Source organism: Pomacea canaliculata, linkage group LG10 (genome assembly GCF_003073045.1).
Source record: "Pomacea canaliculata isolate SZHN2017 linkage group LG10, ASM307304v1, whole genome shotgun sequence".
Taxonomy (NCBI): domain Eukaryota; kingdom Metazoa; phylum Mollusca; class Gastropoda; order Architaenioglossa; family Ampullariidae; genus Pomacea; species Pomacea canaliculata.
This window is the reverse complement of record NC_037599.1, coordinates 11897362-11919903: the sequence shown is the minus strand read 5'-3', so window position 1 is coordinate 11919903 and position 22542 is coordinate 11897362. Positions and strand designations below refer to the sequence as shown.

The following is a 22542-nucleotide window of genomic DNA, read 5'->3' as shown; positions in this document are numbered from 1 at the left end:
TGAATTTCTTCATTATTAAATAACACAGTATGAATGGCAGTTATGTCTATATTTACCAGAGCTTGCTTTAATCCGTAATTTTGTTTTCTTAATAATAAAATTTCACAAACTATATGGGATAGCAGATTTTTACGTGGTTAGAAGCAGTTGAGGGGTGCACATTAGTCAGTTCCATTCCAGTGGATGCAGTATTCTTTCCCAGCTGCTAAATGGTTACCTAACCCTTCAACAGATTTTGAAGTAAAGGTAGAAAGGAAAAGATGTGGGTTACCCCTTCATAGGATAAATACAAATATGGATCCAAGAAATGAGCAATTTCTGAAACTTCACTCTCATCAACCAAAAGGTTAAGGGACTACATTTGCATGTTTTTTTTTAAAAAAGCCTTTTAAGGGAAAACCATAAAAAGATGGGCAGAAAGTAGATCAGCATGTGCAAAGAAACTCCTATAGGTAGAATAGCAGTACAGAAAGGCTGTCACAGCTATAAGAGCAACGGTAACAAATAATTGCTATAAGGGTTTATATATTAAATAGTTGTGGTGTTTAAATTTATATAGAATCTTACTTTCTGTCCAATTGAAATTATGTATGCTCATCTATTATTATATATATATGTGTATATATTAAAAAAGAAATCACTCTTCAAATACTGACAGCAAAGTACTTCTTTATTGCAACCAAATAAATGTTCCTAAATTCATTCAACAAGATTTAATTTGCAATGACAGAATGAAACAGATATCTGCACAGCAAACATTAAAAATATAAACATATAAAATGTGAACTGTGAGCATTAATTCTGCAACAACAGTTAAAGACAATCATTCCTTAAAAGATTAGTATTCCCAGTTTTCAGTCTCTAGAAGAACCAGCTCCATCACTATCATTATCCACCAGCACAACACATTCACACTAAAAATATATATCTATGATCTGCAGAAAAGTAGCCTTACTACATTACAGAGGTATACCCAACAACCACACCTCGAAAAGCAGTTTGCTCTTGCCCTCATCTACTCATACCTCACTTTTCCTGCCACATCATCTTGCTGCCATATGCCTACTTTGTTTTCAGTATTGAATGTCATGCTTGAGACACACTATCGTTTGTGTATTTATGGTTGTTTTATGGCCCTTGGTTCTAACAATGCATAGAAGCTGATGTATCCACTCAGGAAGGTTTAGAGCATGGCTCATTATAATTAAGTACAACAAAAGTCTGCTGTTGACTCTAAATATGTACACTTATGTACATTGTACTGCTGCACAATATTTATATTATTATTCTTTACAATTCAGTTGTGGTTTGTCGACTATAAATAATCGACTGAACTGTAAAGATTAGCAAACCACACTCTCTGATCTTTTACGTTGCCAACCCCTCCTCTCATTTGCAGTGGACGGAAAGAGGGCAAGATAACAAGATGGCCAAAGAAATTTTTCAAAACAGCACAAAGGGAATGGTATTGGAGGATAGACAAAAGGGTTTTAGGCTTCTAGCCATTTGAACCATAAATGTCTAATAATTTTGATGGCAGTGGTTTAAAGTTGTTTTAAAAAGCTATATATAGATAATTATAAGAACATAATTGAAAATCATATTAGTTTAAGAAGTTTAAATGGGGACTAATAAAACTTGATTACATATCTACTTTGAAATATTGCAGTAATTTTTTGTTGCCAGAAGTCATATGATTCAAAATAAAAGCTAAAGTCTTAAACTAAAAGCATGATTTAAAAAAAAAAATCATAAGGATTTAATCCTATGGGTCAAGCAACAAATTTCCAGAAGCAGAATATATGAAAATGACCATATCTGCTTAGTGCAGTTAGTTGTTTACAATATTGGTTTCATTGCAGATAACTAATAACTAATTGAATTTTAATTAAGTGTTACTTTAACTACCTCTTAATTCCAGAACTAATCTCTCCCCCCTTCCCCCCCAAAAAAAAAGACAAACAAGCAAACAAAATTAGGGAAAAGGCATTTGGAGGAAAAAAAAAATAACCTTGTTTCTCATCATTGAAAAGGTGACAAAACCAGGTTAGGGCTAGTCAAAATTGTTTTAACCTTGCCATGAAGACCTGAATGTTAATGCACACAATTCTAAAGATCTGATATCAGTTATGTGAACATTATAAATGATCCAACTTTCTGGCTTAAATACATGCGTTTAAACAATAAATATGTTAATGGTTTAAACTGCTGCCAAGTGAACATGAACAATTTATGCAAGATTAATCACTAAAAATTGCTATCTAAAAAATTTACAATAACCATAATTTTCTCACGTTCATCTGGTAATTCCTACACCTGGTTTGAGGGAATATAATTTCAACATCAAGATTTTCCTTTTTGGTAATACATGGCAACATTAACAACATTCTCCACCTCTAGACTGAAAAATAACTCTTCCAAGATAATGTACTGTCAGGTGCAAGTTTTAAAAGTCCTATCAAGGCACTGTGCCAACAGTTACATTCTTTGCCAAAAGGGCGGTGTGCTGACCACCTGAAGAAACCATAAGACTTGCCCTGCAATGAAGAAAGCAAGAGTGAGGTAAGAAAAAATTTTCAGAAGGGCCTAAAACTGAGAGCAAGACAAAATCAGCTATTACAAGCACGATTAAGTTTCAGTTTGATGGGTTTTAGAAGAGCACTGCAGCTATTATAAAAACAATTTCTGGTATTTTATTACTATTTAAAATGATCCCATTATTTCCTTTGTTTATAGCAGATTTCCAGCATATTGTAGCACATGAGATTCTCTTCACCTGTACTTGTGCTAAAAGGCTGCCTTGAGAAAAGTGAAGCTTAAGGCAAGAGTTCATGTTTTAAATGAAAAATGACCTTGAAAATGGAATTATTTGTCTTGCAATCTTAATTCTACACCACCGTAACTTGTAATCAGCAAACTGTCTTCATGGCTTTCATATTGATGCCAGCATTATATAAAGAGAATCTCTTGTTTTCTAAGATTTTAGACATTATCAAATAGCTAGTCAACAATGACACTGCATGCAGAGAAATGTACCTGTTTTCTAACTGCTTCCCAGTGACTTCAGTGGGAACCCATGCATCATCCTCAGATCCCAAGCCTAATTGCTTGTTGGTACCCATGCCCCAGGAGAAAACCTTTCCTAAAAACAAATAATCATATAACTATATAAATTATATGAGCAAACATTAAGCAGAGATGCCTTTATTTGTTCCAATAAGCTACCTACAAAGAACATATGTAAACATCAAGAATTTATTTGAAATACCATAAATTTCGGTCCATTAAGCACCCCTGTATATAAGCCGTACCTGCTAAATTAAAAAAAAATCTACTTTTTCAACAAATAAGCCACAAACATATAGAACTTGAAAGCATTTTGTCTTGTTTTCAGCATGATGAGAGTGTGTGTGCTTCAGCAACTGATCTGAATGCTTCAACTGTATGCAGCTTTAATTTCAAAATGTTAACAGCTAACACTGTAACAATCAACACTTTAACATAGAGCTCATCGAAAAATTAATCAAAATCCAAAAAATCCAGAATACAAGCTGCATCACTGTTTAAGCCAGAGGGTATAAAACTTGGGGAAAAACTTGCAGCTTATAGTCCGAAATTTAAGGTAACTGCAATATATGTTTGGATAGAAACAATCTGAGATAAATCCTACAGTGATAAAATTCCTCCCCAATAATTTGTGAAAAGTGAAAAACAGGGCAAGCCACGTAAGAATTTCTGCATAATCATGATAGTCAATAATACTAATAATAAGTAAAATAAATAAATAATGCAATTACGATGAACTGGTATTAAACTATTAAACAAGTTTTCACCAGTTTTGGAAACAGCAAATAATATGCAGCCACCCGAGAAGTACAAATTTATATTAATATTGAACAAGAAAAGTTCTTACCAACTTTAGTAACAGCAAATGATACGCAGCCACCCGCTGCAACATCTACACAAGTTTCTGATTTGAGGCTTTCAACAAGTGTTGGTTCAGACTTTTCTCCACAACCTTCACCTAGTCCAAGACGCCCATAATCTGCCCTGCCTAAAGTATAAACCTTACCTACAACAGAGAAAACCAACACACACATCATGATATAACATGAATATTTGTTACTGCTTAATCCATGTGATTAGTGATGTCATATAAACTGAATGTTTAAAATTTCTTGTGATAAAGAATATTTTATCACAGAATATTTAATTGTAAAAATAATGCAAAGTCTTTGTTAGATATAAAATGTGATATGCACATTTAGCTTTAGACTTAAAAAAAAGAAAGGAAAAATAGAGTACATTTGCATTGCGTTCTTCCAAGCAAAATAAGCAACTACTTACCATCAGAGTCAAGAGCAATGGCATGATGTTGGCCTCCACTAATCGTCTGCCACTGGCGACCCATGGCACAGAATGACTGTACACGCTCAGGCAAGAAACGGTTTTCCATATCTCCAAAACCTGATGAAGCACCAAAACATAAAAACATGTCAAAACACTACGCTACATTTTAAAGCCGGCGCTCAGCAATTACTTAAAACACTCCAAACAACTGTTATCTCATATGCAGACTTTAAAAGAACTTACAAGACAGATTTGGTCACGCAAGATTTACAGCAGTTTTCAAAAAGCAAATGATGAAAACAAAAACACACAAACTGACACATTTATGTGTATGTAGACTGAAAAGGTAAAGGAAAATGCAAACACAAACCAAGCTGGTAGTAATTGTTCAGGCCCCAAGCATATATATCTCCAGTTTCCTTTTCTTGAGCAAACGTCATGTACTGACCAGTCCAGATATCAGAAAATTTTGCCATTTTACGTGTCTTGAACTTCCTGCATCGTACTAGACCAGCATTTAGAATAGTTTCTGGAAAATGAAATATCAAACATTATTACTCCTTCTGTAAAATATATACACAGCACTGAAGACAGTCATTTGGGTAATATATCCTTTTACGGTGACTTGGCTTTAAATATCATGGTTAAAGAACGGTAAAAACAAAGAAGCCCTGAAAAAAAAATTTAAACAACAAATGACATGACTTTTCCCTAAGTATAAATGTGCATAGAAATCAAAGGAAACACTTGTTTGGTAATGTTGTTATCAACATGACAAATCATCGTTTGTTAAAATTAAGGTGGTAAATACAATTACATCCTAATCTTAAACCCCACAACCGAAGGGATAAAGAATTCCAACTGAACCAAAGCCATAGAAATTCTTCTCTCCATTACTAAAAGAAGGAAGAGATTTGAATGGTAGGAAACAGTTTTTTCATCATGTATTCACCAGTGTAATGATACACTGCAGTAACTCCATCTTAACATTAAAACCCTGCTAATTTTTAACACATTTACTTAGCTCTTTTCAGCATTTATGAAATATTTGAAATCTAGAGCTACAAAATCTCAAACATGTTCACAGCACTTAAGAAGAACAAGACATGGACAATACACAAGAGACATAAGAACAAACAGACAAGGAAGAACAAACGCACAGACAAGAGTGCTGGTAGTGCATGTAGAGAGAATGTCACAGATGGCACTTACCTGATGTCAAGCTAACATTTACAATATTTGTGATGGAAAGAAATAAAATATTTAAGCACCCAAGAAGATGGCTTGTGGGCGCTAATCATTGCGCCAGCGGACCGCCCAAAACACTTCCGGCAGGTATGAAGAAGTGGAAGCAGTGGGCTGTGGCACCTACCATCTACGGGCACTTTCCCCACATAGTCTAATGTGATGCACACTTAAACAAGCAGTAACTGTCATATGGTTTCCTTTAATGACATACGAGTTACCTAGCCCATGGCGTCCACCACGTGCAGAAAAGCATTCAGCTATTCGACCAAGTTGTCCCTGCTCTGCGCAGCCTGTTAAATAGATTAAAAAAAGGGTTTTGAAACACAAATTCTTTAAATGTGAAGTCTTTAACTATTATAAAAAAAAACATTTTACTGCTCAACTATGAAAGAAATGTAGACATCAATTTATTTTCCTGTTTATTATAAAATAATAATGGTGGCTGATGTTGCAGTTTAGTACATACCTTGTGTGTAAATCTCTCCAAGGTCTGTGAGACAAACAAGATGGTCACTGCCAGATGAAATCTTGACAACCACTGCATCTGGCAACATCTCAATGGGTTTCTTCTCAATGCCCTTTTTGGTCAATCCAATCAATCCATTTGCATCCTGGCACATTTAACACAAAATCTTTTGATAAGATTAAAAACACCACACCATTAAAAAAAAAACCCAACTTAAACTAACTGGCCTATTGAGCTAATGAGTGTCAAAAAATGGGAGTCAAAACAGTACTCTCAAAGTGTATGAATTTGTACCTACAGTAATCCTCAAATAACCATCCTCCCATCACAAGAATTGCAAACTGTCTGAAAATCTGCATAACTGGAGATGACTAGTAACAGGTAATTTGTTATAGATTCACATTAAAACCCTTGAAAGAAAACCACGATTGGCAATCAAAGCAGATTTTGTCCAAAGAATTTACAAAAAAAAAAAATAAAAAAAAATAAAAAACAACAAAACGTTTTCAACATATATTTCAGATGGACTACACTAAATAACAGAACAAATAGAACTAGCATGTAGAAATATTTTTTCTATACTGTATCTTGCTTTAATAAACCAGGTTAGTTAAATACAGTCATAAAGTAACAACTTTTCAGACACGGTACCCTGAAATTTCCCCAAGCAAAGACTCTGCCATCTTCTGTTAATGCTGCAGTGTGACTGTCACCAGCAGAGACTTGTACCACATTACTTAAACCTTCCACAAGACCTGGAACAGTATCGCTGTCCTCCTCTGATGTGTCTCGGCCCAAGGCCCCTTCATCATTGCAACCAAATGTAAACACCTACAGAGAAAAAAAAAAGAAAACTAAAGCGACTTTTGGAAAAAAAGTTATTATGAAACTAAAAAGACAAGTATAAAATATGCGTATACCTACACACGATAGAAAGGGATCTTAATGAGGGCCTTGGAGTAATTAAGCATCTTGATCTTGAATTAACTTGTGAGAGCATGCGCATTTACCTGTTAAGTTTTGAGAAAAAAAAAAAAGTTCATTTTTCAATAGATAAAACAATGCTTACCACTGTGCATCAACATAACTGATTCACAAGCATACAAGCAAAAACCTCATGTACATAAACAACACAAGAAGCAACTATTTAGTATGATGCATCAATGTCTATGGTAGAATCAGCAAATATATTGATATAGTATGTCAGCACAAAAAGTATAAAAAAAAATCCCACTGGAAACTTTGTCTTATGTGTCTTTGAAGACTTACCAGTGGAACTGTAACTCTCTTATATATAAAAAAAAATCTAATAAATTATCAGTTGCAGTTTTCCCACACCACTAAAGCCTGCTGTTTACTCACCTTTCCCGTGAGTGTAAGGCAGACTGTGTGCATACCCCCTGCGCACACTTGCTTTACTGGCTCTGGAATAGTTACACAGGAAACTCTCATTTTCTCAGCAACATCAGCACCAAGACCAAGCTGTCCGACATCATTTTCACCACACGTTAAGACAACACCCCCAGCAGTTCTATAGGATGGATGGCTCACTGAAACAAACAAGTAAAAAGTGCAGTGGTTCTTTACAATATAAATTATAAATAAATAAAGGTAAGGACCTATGCTCCTCGAGGAGTAGCAAGGAATAAACTAACTAAGCTAAACTAAAAGAAGGTAAAAAAGTAGACCAACATCATTTACTGCCCTGGCATTAGCTCAAAGTAAAGCTTTCTCCTCCAAACAGCTTCTGTATACAATTTATTAGGATACATGAGTAAAGTTAACATGGATAAGGTTTGACAAACTGATGAAAAAAAAAGATTTCTTTTAAAATATACAGAAAATGTACAATATTTCTGCAAATAACAACCCAAAGGAAAAAATATCCTTTTATTTCTTTCATACATAACTTTTACATAATGTGATAACATTAAAATAATCTTAATTATTTAAGCAAAGAATAGTAGGCTATTTTTTTTTCTCAGAAATGTGTTCATACCCTTCACCCGTTTAGGTGATGCAACAATGCTTTTCTGTTTATCGCTGGCATCCAGTTCATTTTTCGGAAGTGTTCTTTTTTTCCCTTTACCTGCTTTTGCTGGCATGATGATGACCTGAAAAGCACCAAAAAAAAATTTTTTTCAAATTAAAAAATAAAAAGGGTCACTGAAAATTTGAGCGGTGGTGATCATTTCCAATTAATTCTGTATTCTTTCGTTAACTATTCCTCAGAAGGAACTATAAACGATAAAACGATCAGTTTGTGGGCGATCTTTTTTTTTCTACAGGTTTGTGGTAGGGGTGGGCTTAAGCTTATTTAATCAATACTATCTTGACTCTGCACAGCAAAAGACATTACCATCAGTATAACTATATGATCAATACACATCATTTCACAATTATGTCAATAAAAGAATGCAATGGTCGGGTGATAAGACGCTAGTAGGTCTTATCCGTAACTTTTTATTCACCTGTTCTTTGTTTTTCTATAAATCCTATCGTTGATCTGTTTTTGCACAGACTGTCTTTATTCGGGGAATCTGATGATGATATCACCATGTGCCAGAAAAATAAAGTTAATTATCATCAAAGTCGTAGGTCAGCAAGCATGATACGTTCTACAATACTATAATCTACCTTGCACTTTTAAGGTTTACACCTGACAAACCACTCAAGGTATCCGTGATGTAATGTAAAAAAAAAAAGTAATTGACAAACAGCTTACTATGTAGAAATATGTAGCCTGTTTGTAGTATTTCGCAGTTCTTACCGCTTTCGCTTTATAGAGCAGAAAACGAGAGATGCTTCCCACGTTTCCAACAAATCCGTTTGAGTTACCCCACGCTCGCGCCACGCATGCGTGTGTCGCCTATAAATTTACTTCCGTTTTCTGACTTCCGTTTTACTAGGAAGGATTGTTTCGCGTTGTCTTTGCTTTATTGCCAGGCGGTTATCACAGCATTTCTGCTACTCGTTGTAAGTTATTATTCTGCATTTAAAAAAAAATTGTCTGGGTATATAAGTCACTATCATTTACTCTATTGGCAGACCTGTTTCACAGACATTGGGACTGACATATATGTATATACTATTGTGTATTTCGCTGTAATGTGATTATGGAAAAATTGGTTTTTGATTGTGGACCAGTCGTCGCATTGATGTACTGAGAGCTATTAAGGAATATTATTAGATTTTGTATTGCGTGTTCTGTGCTAAACTGATTTGCTCCAGTAACAAAAAAGAAATCATCAATATAAGACATTAAGAGAGTAGAATTAAACAGGTGAAACAACATTGATAGAATTGCTGAGGAAAAACATGATTTGCAAGAAATTGGGCATAGAGTGCAAATTATAGAAAGTATGCTGTAGTTTAAATTTAATGCTCTTCAGATTATGAATTGTAGTATTGCTCCTTTTGTCTAAACAGACACAGCTTAAGTTTTCCATCTGGATTGAAAACTTCAGCAGACTCTCACACCAATCATGGGAGATCGTTACAACATCCACAGTCAGCTTGAGCATCTGCAGTCAAAGTATATTGGCACTGGGCATGCCGATACAAGCAAATGGGAGTGGCTTACAAATCAACACAGAGATACTTATGCCTCCTATTTAGGTCACTTTGACATGCTCAGCTACTTTGCTGTTGCAGAGAATGAGACGCGGGCACGTGTGAAATTTAACATAATGGAAAAAATGTTGCAGCCTTGTGGACCACCACCAAAGCGCCCAGATGAATAATTACCCTTTAGGATTCAGCAGTACTGATTTCTGCAACAAATGTTTAAAAGTGAATTGACTGGATAGAGTATGCGAGCATGTTTCAGCCTGCATTCTGTACTTAGTTGTTCAAAACTCACCATTATCTAAACAGTTGTTATGCATGGACTGCTGGAACTGATAAGTATATGTTTTAAGATTTTGCAATTCGTTTATTATGCTATTTCAGTAGCACAATTTTATCAGATGTTTTGTAATAAGTGAATGCTGAAATGTTAGGCCATGGTCTTCTGCATGTCGTGATTGTCATATTTGGAAATTTTCAAGTACTTTGGGCCAAAGATTGCTGATACTGGAGATCAAATGAATGATTTGGCTGTTACCCATAAATGCCTACAACTTTCTTTTTGAGGTTTGTTTGGATATGCATGTTGATGAGGGATAGAGGCATGATATTCAGAGAAATTATATAGCATTAAATGGGCCTGTTAGTACGAACAACAGGTAACAATGTGCCAGCGACATTACATGAAAAGCATATCTTAATGTTAATTACTGCCACAGGCCACGAGTATGAGCATGACCCAATACTAATTATTCACTTGATATACATAATTGTTGCCATTGTCATCAAATAAAAAATGGATGTTGTTCAAAGTAGTATGGTGCACAAAAACCTGTGTATGAGCATGAGAAAATTTCTTGCGTAATTTATGCAATAGCTGAGCAGTTCTGTTTAGTGCAGCTTCGAATGATTTGTAACACTGCACAGCATATTTAACTAGTAACCATTAGTCAAATATAGAGTTTGTAGAGATGGATTGCTAGCTATTTTACTGTGACGCGTGAAGACAGACCTCCAGCTACTTTTAAAGTACGGTGTTCAAGCCTTTTAAAAAATTCTGGGCATTAGCTACGCACATTGTTTTTTATATAAAAAAAATTATATAAAGCAGGGTCTCCCCTGTGTGTGCATGCACTCACACACTTAGCGTTAAAGAACAATTGGGTATGCAATGTCAACCAAGGAGATCATTGATATGTTTTGTGGCTGAATTATTGCGTAGACAATGTAGTCGAATTAACTACAGGCTATAGTCAAAATAGGTCATGGTTAGATCTGCAAATGGTTGCATTGACCAACCACCACAACACTTTTATCAACAATCACACACTAGCAAACATTAATAAAGGTGCTACTTTATGTACCAAAAGTTATTTAAAAAAAGCAGCTCCACACCTTGCGCTGCACACACCACGTTTCAGTTCCACCACAGCCACATCCCCAAACAAAGTGCACAGGTACACTTGCAAATTTCCACCCCTATGCCCATAGAGACCAAGGAGATGCATTCAATATTCAGTCCTGACATGCTACACTAGAAAGGTTACTGTTTACCAAGAAAATTATCTCACCTGAGATGTTCTGGTCTGGATGTCTGTACCAGACCCTAGATCACATACAAGAAGATAAGACTAGACAAGACTTGTCAGCCGCAATCTTAAACTGTACATGTATCTTGCCTTTTTACGGCAGGTGTCAACCAATATTTCTACTAAGCTCGTGCACTACCAAGTCGGACTTTCTGCCTCTGAGCGTTACTGACATACCAAATGGTAATAGAAAATGCCAGTAGGCTCCTGCTTAATGCTTAGACCAGAATGTCCCTTAGGCTAAGTTTTATCAGCTGGCACAAAAAAGTAGTCGTTAGAGGGCCTTCTTGAAGAGAGACATCAAATTGTTGTCCCAGGAATTTGAAATGATCTAATAACTCAATGGCCTCACCATTAATAATAATAAGTTTCAAAGAGCCTCTTTTGTAGAAATGAATCCAGAGGCAAATGGTGCAACCAATATCACAGATCAGTAGGAGACACTAAAATTTGACATAGATCCATGGACAAGACAAAACAACAGATCTCGTCCCTTCCAGCCAGTTAGGCAAAGAGATGTCAGACACTAACTACAAGTCAACTACCCTCTCCCTAGTCTATTTAGATGCAGACTGTTGTCACTGCAAGACACACTACAAGGTGATCCACCTCTTGGGGGTATGCAGCCTCATTGCTCATAACGATGAGACTTTTGAATGCGGTGTTGTAAGAAAATTTCATCCAAGTGGATATAGTAAAACACCTAAGCTGTTTTTTTTCTCTATCTTGTCTTTTGAAAACACAGAATGTGCTATTTACTCTGATAACATTAATTACTACATATGGGTCTCTGAATCCCTTTTGTGGAAATTTGTACATTTGATGATCGGTACATCTTGAGTGTGACAAATGTACTTGAAGCTTGGTTCACAAGAATAAGGGTGCCACCAATGCTGAGAAAGAATGCTAAATAAATAAAATGAAGCCCTAGGTCTCAAAAATGTTTATTCATCACATCAGTTCTACTACAAATTACATTGTAACAATTTCCCCACCCTTACCCCAGATCATACAAATGTACAAGAAGTGCCACACATTTTTCATAAACATCAAAATCTCAGAACACAATATCTTAGAATAACACAGAGAATATGTAAGGAGGAAATTCCAATAGCAGTTTTGAAAAGTTCACACATGCTGAAAGGTACTGTGATGCACAAATTTAATAACAGAAAGCAGCAGAAGTATGTTAGCTTTCCTTTTTACTTGAATAACTCAAAGGATAACAGACCAACAGCAGAAACTAAACATGATGAATGAAGAATAATCGACACATAAAGTCAACTTCAGTAAGAAAGATTTGACAGCATAAAAACTTCCATCTGGCACAACTCACAGAACGCTTAATCATGACTGACATCACTATCAAAGCTCTCTTCAAATTCGCTGTCATACTCATCTTCTTCGTCAAATTCTAACTCCTCTTCCTCATCATCATTTTCTTCATGAAACCCATTTCTTGCAAAGTCTGAGTGCTGTGCTCTTTTTTGTTTGAGTCTTTGCTTGCTGGATTCAACCCTGGCTTCCATTTGAAATTCAGACACAAGGGGGTAGATATGCTCAATGGCTAAGCCTATGTTGGCAACACAAGGAGCTGAAATATACAATTTTTCCATGACTTTGCATGCAACACGTCACAAAAAAAGGAAAATTACTTCAGACTTTTAGATTTACCAGATTTGAGTTTTGTAGGCTACCCTGGAAACCAATTTTAAGTTTGCACTAACATACTGTCATAACTTAAATCTCTCTTAAAGTGTCTTAAAAGTTCAAAGAAGATGAACAGTACAAAAAAACGTATGGATTTAAGCTTAAAAAAAAGGTGATAATTGTCACAACACTACTTGCTATTCTAATTCATGCACTTATTTGTCACCAAACTGCTCACTGAAGTGATAAACTGTGGGAATCCATTACAGGCCCATACTTTATATTTTATTGTGTAAAAGTAGTACTAACATATATTTTGATATTTATGATCAAATCTGTAATATTGCAAAAATCTTTTATAAATAAAACCTTTTTTCAAATTGTTTCACAGAAGAAAAAAGGAAACTGATTTTACAATGTGAAATATTCTAATTAAGCTCTAGTTGCTATGTATAGCATCAACATTTTAAAACAGCCTTATCGTAAAATAATATGCCAGGCTGAAATTACTGCTTTTATTTTGCACCTCTACAAATATTCTGCATATTTTTCAGAGCCTATCAATATTGTGATGTGCTACATCTAAGTTCTTTTTTATGACCTTTTCAGGAAATATATACAGATAATAATGTTAATATACTATGATATTTTCAAAGAAAAGTAAAGGCAACGTTGCATATTTCCTAGGCAAATGGACTTAATACAACATTAATTATCTATGTACTTCATGACCCAGTGTTTGACATAAAACAAAACAAGAAAAAAACCAACAGTGTTTTACCTGTGATTGTAATGCTTCCTGTGGAGAATATTTTCAATGTTGCTTTCAGCGGCTTAATTCTGTATGTTGCCCCTGGGTGAAGTTCTGGCTCATAGCTTCAAGATAAATTTAAAACATACAAATACTGACAATAATATTCTTCATCATCACACTCCTTGCAAGAATGGGATTGTCCAGACTTACAAATGATTACATTTTGACAACAAAGCTGCATGCCACATTAAACCCATAATCTTGAATTTTTACTCATTTAAATTATTAATCCTGATGTTATGGAGAGAATGCAGTTAGTGCAAGAGCTTACATCTTGCCAAGACAGCAAACCTATTTTTGCAACATCACAGAAAACAAAGTTTTCACTTTTCAAATAAGAATTCCAGTGTGTAAAGGCTGAGATTTTAAGAATTAATATTTTGTGTGTGTATATATATATAAATGAACCAAACTCAGTATGAACTCAAATGTGATGAAATAACTTTCATCTGCTTACCAATTGTCAACTCACAAAGAAAAAGGATATACTTAATTACAAATGCTATTAGCTGTAGCCTCTATACATAAACAAGAAGGCATAAAATTGATCTGCATAAGCAAGAATTTTTCAGACTGAAGATTTATACTTCATCAACAAAAGAGGGCTTTTCATGTATCTTGGGAATTTAATAAACTTAAATCTGTCCTTTGAAAAAAAGATTGCACTCCTGTGGGTGTTTGGAAGAACACACAATTTTATTGCCAAAGACTCATTCTTACTAAGATGACCAAAAAACCTCCAAAAATGAAAATCGCAGTAGCACCTAAATTATCCTTGTCTTCAAAATATTGATGATTTCTTGATGCTCATTATAAAATGATAAATAATAAAGTTACAAAATCCCAGCAGATAAAAGAACCAGCAAAAATTTATGAGTTTTGTACTTTACCTTGCTTCTCCTGGATGCTGGTTGGAGAAGTTGTGTAATTTAATTCCAAAAGGGAGAATGCAGGTGCCTAGTACATTGACAACACGGTAATTGCTGAAACGAACATTGAAACCCAGCTTTTGTAGCAGTCTAGCAACCCGCCTTGCAGCAACCTTTGCCTCTGCCTCACTGGAAAAGAAATTCCGGGTATTTATTTAAAAGAAATGTAATCTTGAATAAAACAAAGCTGCAGTGTCACCTACTTCAATGATGGAGCAAAACAGCATAAAGGCTAAGAAAAGGATTCAAAAGATTTCTTGAAGATTAACTCAAGGTCAGAATTTCAAAAATAAAATTTTGCTTAGTATTTATTATGTTGTACTCATGCTTTTGTTGAGAACCAAATAACACAAAAAGAAAAGGTTCACTTAAAGTTTTCATGGTCCTTTTATTGATACAAAGGAGTTGAACATCAATAATTTTAAACTGTGCCTCAACCTCCTAAGGTAAAACTTATTGGTCTTTTAGTTCTTCTCCAACACATGAGGTTTTTTTTTTGTATCTTTTATTTAAGGGAGAAATTTCAAGATTAAAAAAAAAAAAAAGGAAATAAATCCCACGATCCCATACTAGAATGTTATATCGAAAAAGAGAAAATATTAAATGACCCACCTGGTGCTGCCAGTGCAGGTTACCTTGCCGGAGGATGTAATATTGGCTGTGACTCGTGGTCGTCGCAGTTTCATGTTTAAAATCTGCATGTGAAGATAGAATTTTATGTCTAGCAAAATACAAATTTTCTCCCATGTACTATTATGTATTAAACAATTTAGAAGCATCATCAAAATCTTCCAACATATTTACTAAATGTTGTACATGATGAAAGCAAAGTTAAATAAAATTCAAACAACTAAAATGTGAAATATATGATAAAAATGGAAGTTTGATTTCAGTTAAGACATCACTAAAATTCTCAAATCAATGGTGTGGGTATTAAAATAAAAGCTTCTGTGATTGAGACAATTAAAGTTAACAAATGCAGGCATTTTTTTTCTTTTATTTTGAGTACTCTAGACTTTGACACAAATGTGTTTCTTGGATGGTTTGACATGCCATCAAATTCAGGGATTAGAAATAATGATAGGGGATAGGTGGAAAAGAAAAAAAACTTACAAAGAAGGTGAGGTTATGTCATCATGCATTCCAGGAAACACATTTGTTCCCAGACTTTTTATACACAAACATGACATGCTCTGTATATAATCTTGTTAGCTTACACAGAGGCAGAAAGACTATACTATCACCATTTATTTTTCTTAGATATGAACACCACCTTCTTAAATCCTGCAGTAGTTTACAGTGAAGTACACTGACAATGTTGACAAGTGATATGAGCTTTATTAAAATTATTCTTAATGACAATGCTCCTAAACCAACCAATCTCTTAGTATGATGATTAAGTTTTATGAAACTAAATTTAAGCCCATTTGTTGCATCACGCACTTTAAATAAGCGTAATTCAACAAGTCCTGCATCTGCGAAATTGTACAAAACAAAAACATGCCTGAAAAAACAATTTAAATTAGAAGGCATAATAGTGACTTACGCCATGTTCGCGTCGGTATTCTACATTTGACCCTTCCATGGCTACCCTCTTAAGATTGATATGGCACCGCAAATTGAAAGTGCAAACAACATTATTTATGTGTATATCTATGACAGGACTTTCATCTTGATCGTTGGTTTCGTTGTTCATAGTATTTGCTTGTTCGTTTCCTCCGTTTAAGATGGCATCGTGGTTATTTGACAAAGTGTGTTGACTGCCTTCAGTTAGGATATCTCGTATTACGTCTCTTTTCTCTTCCGAATCCAAAACGCAGCGTTCTGTAGAACCGTCTTGTCTATTGCCTGAGCCATTTGTTTCGCTTGTTGGTGCCATCGTTTGCTGCTTGATGTTACTCACTGAGTTTAGTGTAACTGTTGCTGCCATTCAGACAAATTATCTTTTAACTTCGACACATCGAATAGGTTCACGCTTCGGGTCTTCTTTTTGTTTGTTTTTTTTCTAGTGACCACAATCGCATGAGAGAGCAACTTCTAAACTTAAAAACATTAAACTCATTCAGCTCGTTTTATGTTGATTCATCCTACAAGCTCCTGAATGAACTGGGATATCGTCCAAATACATTGGCAAGATGATAGTCCGATTCACGAATTTCACACGAGCGGTTCCCTTTCTTGAGTATTATGACCGAACGAATCTCTTCATCAAAAGAGCTCTCAATCAAGGGGGCTTTAGTTTCATACTAAAGTTCTTCCTGTTGTCATGGATCCGTCCACTTTCCACATTTACAGATTCAAAATAAGGCTAACATTGTCAAGTAACAAACACACTGATGTTTTCATTTCTAATATTAATTTCATTCTTTCACGAAGAATCGTTACAATGCCATACTATCAGTCGCGCCAAAATACGCTTCGCGGAACCAGAACAACCGAGGGAAATATTGCGCAATCTATACCAGTTGTTTTGTCCTATCAGCAAAACCAATAACATGACACAGCATGCTGTGTTACGGGTTCCCACGATAAGCTCTGTTAATAGAAAAGGAAGGAAGTATGAACAGATTATAAAGGGGCGTTTGCTAATGCTCAGTGCGGTGGATCGGCAAAGCTGAACCCAGTCGGGACCAAAACCAAGGTGATAATATAAAGTTTTTGAATTTGTCGTGTCCTTAATTGTTTTTGAGGGTGTTTGGAGCAGTTTTATAGAACATTTGAAACAAAGTTATACAATGAATCCCTACATTTTTTGTAGGGTGGCGGACTCCTTTGATGTTTGGACATCATCCAAAAAAGTGCTTATATATAAATCAGGATGATACCATCACTGGTAAGTACAGCTGTGGCGTATATATGATGAGAAACAAAACAAAAAACTCCAAAACAAACTGTGATTCTATACATTGGAAAACGATGTTACTCTACCGTTGTTTATATAAACCCCTTTTCATTAATATTCCAATATTGCAATATGTTACTCTCAGCTCTTGTTCTTGTTATTTGGTTCCTCTTTGTGTTTTCTGTATTTGATTTTATTCTTCGTTTAGTATGGTTGTTGATTTTATTTATAGTTCATATGCTATTTATTTGTTTTCCTGTCCCTTATATGCTGTCCATTTCGTTCATGTTCTTTTAAGAGCTAAGAGCATGCTCCTTAGGATTGTGAGTATTCACTTTACAAATTTTGCATTTATTATGATGATTATAATTATTATTACTCCAAGGTGTCAATTATTTGACATTATCAGAAAATAGCTTCCTCGCTACATTTTTCACTGTTTAGACTTCTTGGTAAGAGTGTTTTTGTGCCAAACCAAGTGTTCAAATTAACCTATCCTTCACCACACCATGGCTGCGGAGGTCTTTCTTCAATACTTCGATGCTATGTTGCTGTGTTTATACATTTGCATATAAGTTTTGATCTGTAAGCTATTGTTATTTTTTTAGTTTATATTGATATATTTGAGTATTTTCCCTTGTTTTGTGTTTGTAAAATGCATTGTGCCAACTTTAAAGTAGAGAAATTTGCTATAAAAAAATCATCATCATTGACGTTGGTCATCAGGTAACATTTTTTTAATACTTTTTGTGCTTTCATTTAAATTTTTTAAGATGGTAGTATGCTTCCAGAAACAGACATTTATCATGAGAAATGAAACGTTATTTCTAAGATTTTTTTTCTTTTTCTCTAAAGGGTATAGCGGGTCAATTTCAACATGTTGCACTCTGCAAGAGTTATTCTTTATTATTATTATTAACAGGTACAGAGGCTTTCCAAAGGTCTCTCTTTCATGTCAGCAAAAAATGAGGCAGATATGAGCGCTAATACACGGTCACAGGTCTTAAACAAAACAAACAATGCAGACAGCGTTCAGGATATGGCTACATTACGCAGACAGTCAACAACACAACTTCCTCCAGATGATGAGCAGAATTCACTCACACATTCCACAAGAAAGAATTTCACAAGATCCTCGACAACAAGCAGCACCATCAGTAAAAGCACCAGTACAATGTTGAAGAGATTATCAAAAACGCCATCCAGATACATGGAAGGTGAACTCCACAGTGAAGAGATAACACAGATATCATCCAAGAAAAGGAATTCATCTAGTCTGGAAAGATCAGGGACTAAAAAACCTTCCCAAATCCCCACAGAACAGCTGGCGATGGCAAAAAATGTGTCTCTAAGTGCACGAGGCAAAGGACCCAAGCAACTGAGCTTGACCAAAAAAGTGTCATCACCTGGGAAGCATCATTCAGTCAATGGTCCTACACGCTCTAGTTCTGTGACAAAAATAAGAGCCATTCCTCTTAGGAATATAAAATCAAAGGGAAAAACCATCTGGTATTCTACTGGTGCCTACTTATCAGTGCGAAGTAGTGATGGTAAGTGTGTCATTTTGAATCTGCTAATAGGCACTTAATAAGATGGGTGGGTGTGGGGGGATGAGTCAGGGCTGTATGTCCCTTTCTGACAGGCTTAAGTTAACCTGAGCTCTTAGTTAAGATGATGGTCTTGAAGTGTCACATGTGTATGCCAGCCTTCATATATATTTACATGCATGCAGTCAGGCATTTTCAAATTGAGCAGACATGCAGAAATGTAGTATGTGTGTGCACAAAAACGTGTGTGTGCATATACACATGCTTGTATGTGTTTGCTTGCATGGGTAAATATATGCATTCTTACATGTGTTAAAGATTTCCATAAAAATTTTTACATGTAATTCATGTAAACTAGATAGATGAAAGCTTAAAAAAGCTTTATTGATGTTTTCCACAAAAGGAAAAAAAATTGCCTTTACATTTTATTATTTGATAAGTTTTGTAATTAACATTTCCTTTATGTGAAAATGAACTGAAAGAATAAGCCATATTTAAATTTTCAGGTGGATTTTACCTGTGCAGAGTATTGAGAAATGTTTATAACACTTCCAAAGAAGTAAAAATTCGTTGGCTTGTTAAAAAACAAAGGATTGCTAGAAGCAGAAATAAGAATACTCGTGCAACTATGCATGATGATAAAGAACATGATGGAAAATTATATCAGCTTTCCTATGCGGATATCATTGACCCTTCTTGCATTTTGATGGAGGTATGTATACATCAAGCAGACTACTTGGTAAGCAGTAGTTGTATTTGCATGTTTGTTAAATAACCCTGAATATATAGTTCATCGTGTTTGGCCAATGATTGAAATAAAGTAATTCCATTTGCAATAATATTTGTATATTTACTTTTTTGTCATTGTATTCCACAGCTTCCACTATGCCTGACAACCATGCTTATAGCAATTGTTACTGAAGAAGAATTTATTCATTTGCCAAGTGATATATATTGCACAAAAAACATGTCTTGATGATGCAGCTGTAACTTACTCAACAGATACCAATCATACAAGCCCACACTCGCTGAAGCCGCTACTCGCACAATTATCTGTACACCGAAAAAAGGATTCTGTCCACATACACATGCAAATACATGCACACACTTACATGTTCTCTGTCTCTTTCACACACACACAAGCACACTTTCTCCCCACTTTCTCTTTCACATACATTATAAACTACCCTCACATTTCTGATTCATCATTGACTATGTGTGTAGACATAAAACACATATTCAAACATTCACATTTTCATGCATGGATGCTCACTTCCATTCTTGCACATGCATCCCCCACAGACTATGAAGAGGCACATTGATTCAAAGAGAAATGGGATGAGAATTAAGTGTTTTCCCATCTGAGCTATCGTTTTATCACAGGCTTTATTTTCTTTGCATTTAGGTGTCCATGGAGGTAGCACCTAATCGAAGGACCATGATTTTACACGATGAGGACAAGGAAGAAACAATGAGGCTGCTGAACATTGCAGAAGAGGTAGAGTCCGGCAACATGGCAAAGGAAGATATTGGAGAAGATGGTAATTTTAGTCTGGTTTATAATTTTTATCGTGTTTTATACTGTTTGGTCAGTTCATAATAATTTTAATTAATTCACATTTCCGTACCTATATATATGTACATGGATTGTGCATGTGCATGCATGCATGTGTGAATGTGTGTGTGCATGTGCTTATACCTTTGCATGTTTATTTTGGATCATTTTATACTTTTACTTTGTTTTGGCAGTTGAAGAAGTCATTATCATTGATCATCCAACCCCAAAGAAACGAAAGTTAGACAGAGGATCTTCATCAGAAAGGGTTGAAAGTGAGTGTTAAAAAATAATTTGGCTTGTATAATCATTGAAATAGTAGTTTGGTCATGCATAAGTGTTTTAATGGATGAACAAATGAAACAACTTCTTAGTGATAAAAATATTAGAGCACTACTGATGGCTCACTGACATTTTATTTATTGTTGTAGCAAAGAGGCCAAAACTTAAGAAGACACCTTCTCAAAAGAAGCAAGAGAAGGAAAGAAGGGCACAAGAAAGAAAGAACAAAAGAAGCCAGGAAGAAGGCTAGTAAAGTGAATGTATTTTGTATTAAAACAGTTTTGAAGCTTTTTGCTTGGCCTTTCTATACCCGTCCAGTGGCGTAGGAACCAGGGGGGCAGCGGGGGCAGCCGCCCCCCCAAGAAAAATACAGGGGGGGCAGGAATATCCTAACCTCCCCAATATTTGAGATGTAATTCCTCACAAAGAGCAAAGAACTGAAGAAAGGTAGGGGAACGTAGAGAGGAGACGGTCATCACCGTCACAAAAGCGGGCCCTGAGGCGAGTAGAGGCTCCAACACCTCTGACGATCAGATCGTGCGTGCGTGCAGTACCTCCCCCCCCCCCCCATCCTTTTTTACGGAAACATGTGAAACATGTGCGAGTGCGAACGCCGTTCACTGTCAGCAGGGAGTTTGCCCCCCCAACTCCGAACATCTTCCTACGCCACTGCCGTCATGGTGACTGTAATATTTATGAACCCCTTCACTTGATTAGATGCAGTTATTGACACTGTGCACTGAAGACAGCTGTATTTCAGAACACTTTCAAACATTGTTTATTATCTATTTTAAAGTTTTCATGGTTAAAGCTGTAAACTAAAAACTTATGAGGCAGTTTGATATTCTTTTCAACTTTCTCTGCATATTTTGACAACTTGCATTTGCGATTTATTTATAGGGTTAAACAATTAATTGAGACCCAACATTTCCTGTTAGCTACAAAGAGATATCTGTTGATGACCTTTCATATTATTCATGCAAATAAAACTGGGGCTTTGAACAGCTGACGGGAAACCAAAGCGCAAACGAAAAGTGGCCAAGAAAGAGGAAGACATTCAGCTGCATCCTAACCCTAATATCAAAGTTCAGGAGAAAGATCCTTTATGGGAAACAACGTAAGTTTTATGTAGTGATACATTGAATTTAGTGTCATGCACGCTATTTTTTTTCAGTTAATCTGTTTTCTAGAATAACCCATGATGTAATCTGCTTATTTTTCAGAGCACACATGCCCTTCATTTCAAAGTATGGAAATTCTCGACTTGCATTTCGTGCCATCAACTTGAATGATATGAAACTACTCAAAAAACTTCTGAAAGATTCAGAGAGAGTCCGTTGCGTAAGCAGAAATCTCTTATTTTTATTTTACTATTTGTTTTTTTTCCTGATTTTATGATACATATAAATAAAGCATATCATAGATTACTCATTTGTTATTGGTAGTTGCACAGTTCTGGGTACTTAGGTTGCTATGTCATCTACACTTTATTATGATATTTTTTTATAAATACAGCTTTGGTATGGTGTGGGAAAGTCATCACATGATAATTCATTACCCTCCCTTTTTTGTTTTCTTTTGATAGCTAAAGGCTGTGAGGAGGTTTTCTCCTTTATGATGTAGTGATTCTCAATATATGGTGTAAATATTTAGGATGATGGTGTATGAGCAGTGTATGCGTAAGAGGGTAGTTATATTCACAA

At 35.3% G+C, this 22542-nt stretch overlaps 3 protein-coding genes across 5 annotated transcripts in view; 1 reads left to right on the top strand and 2 right to left on the bottom strand.

The window, feature by feature from the left end:
• Positions 1-649: 649 nt before the first annotated feature.
• Positions 650-8944, bottom strand: LOC112573286 (regulator of chromosome condensation-like). 2 transcript variants are annotated; one of them, XM_025253511.1, is made up of 11 exons: positions 8790-8944; positions 8064-8178; positions 7427-7614; positions 6716-6895; positions 6065-6209; positions 5817-5888; positions 4721-4879; positions 4348-4467; positions 3914-4072; positions 3037-3142; positions 650-2537 (listed from the first exon to the last, which is right to left on the bottom strand). In XM_025253511.1, the coding sequence occupies exons 2-11, from the start codon at positions 8167-8169 to the stop codon at positions 2459-2461; spliced, it is 1314 nt and encodes a 437-aa protein (XP_025109296.1). In that variant the 5' UTR covers positions 8170-8178; positions 8790-8944; the 3' UTR covers positions 650-2458. The 2 variants fall into 2 exon arrangements, with proteins under 2 accessions (XP_025109296.1, XP_025109297.1); XM_025253512.1 differs by having other exon boundaries at positions 8835-8943.
• Positions 8945-12148: 3204 nt separating this feature from the next.
• LOC112573288 (TATA box-binding protein-like protein 1) lies at positions 12149-16796 on the bottom strand. The gene is made up of 5 exons (XM_025253513.1): positions 16160-16796; positions 15226-15308; positions 14575-14742; positions 13652-13746; positions 12149-12814 (listed from the first exon to the last, which is right to left on the bottom strand). The coding sequence occupies exons 1-5, from the start codon at positions 16541-16543 to the stop codon at positions 12564-12566; spliced, it is 981 nt and encodes a 326-aa protein (XP_025109298.1). The 5' UTR covers positions 16544-16796; the 3' UTR covers positions 12149-12563.
• Positions 16797-16890: 94 nt separating this feature from the next.
• The window catches only part of LOC112573285 (tankyrase-like protein), a 34461-nt gene continuing 28809 nt past the window's right edge, over positions 16891-22542 (top strand). For both annotated transcript variants that reach the window (XR_003101201.1, XM_025253510.1), the window contains exons 1-9: positions 16891-17254; positions 17372-17446; positions 18378-19005; positions 19509-19714; positions 20408-20543; positions 20752-20832; positions 20989-21084; positions 21845-21956; positions 22063-22180. Coding sequence is in view for 1 of the 2 variants with exons in the window: in XM_025253510.1 (XP_025109295.1) it covers positions 17432-17446; positions 18378-19005; positions 19509-19714; positions 20408-20543; positions 20752-20832; positions 20989-21084; positions 21845-21956; positions 22063-22180 (1392 nt within the window). In the remaining variant the exon portion in view is untranslated. The remainder of the gene's footprint in view (positions 17255-17371; positions 17447-18377; positions 19006-19508; positions 19715-20407; positions 20544-20751; positions 20833-20988; positions 21085-21844; positions 21957-22062; positions 22181-22542) is intronic.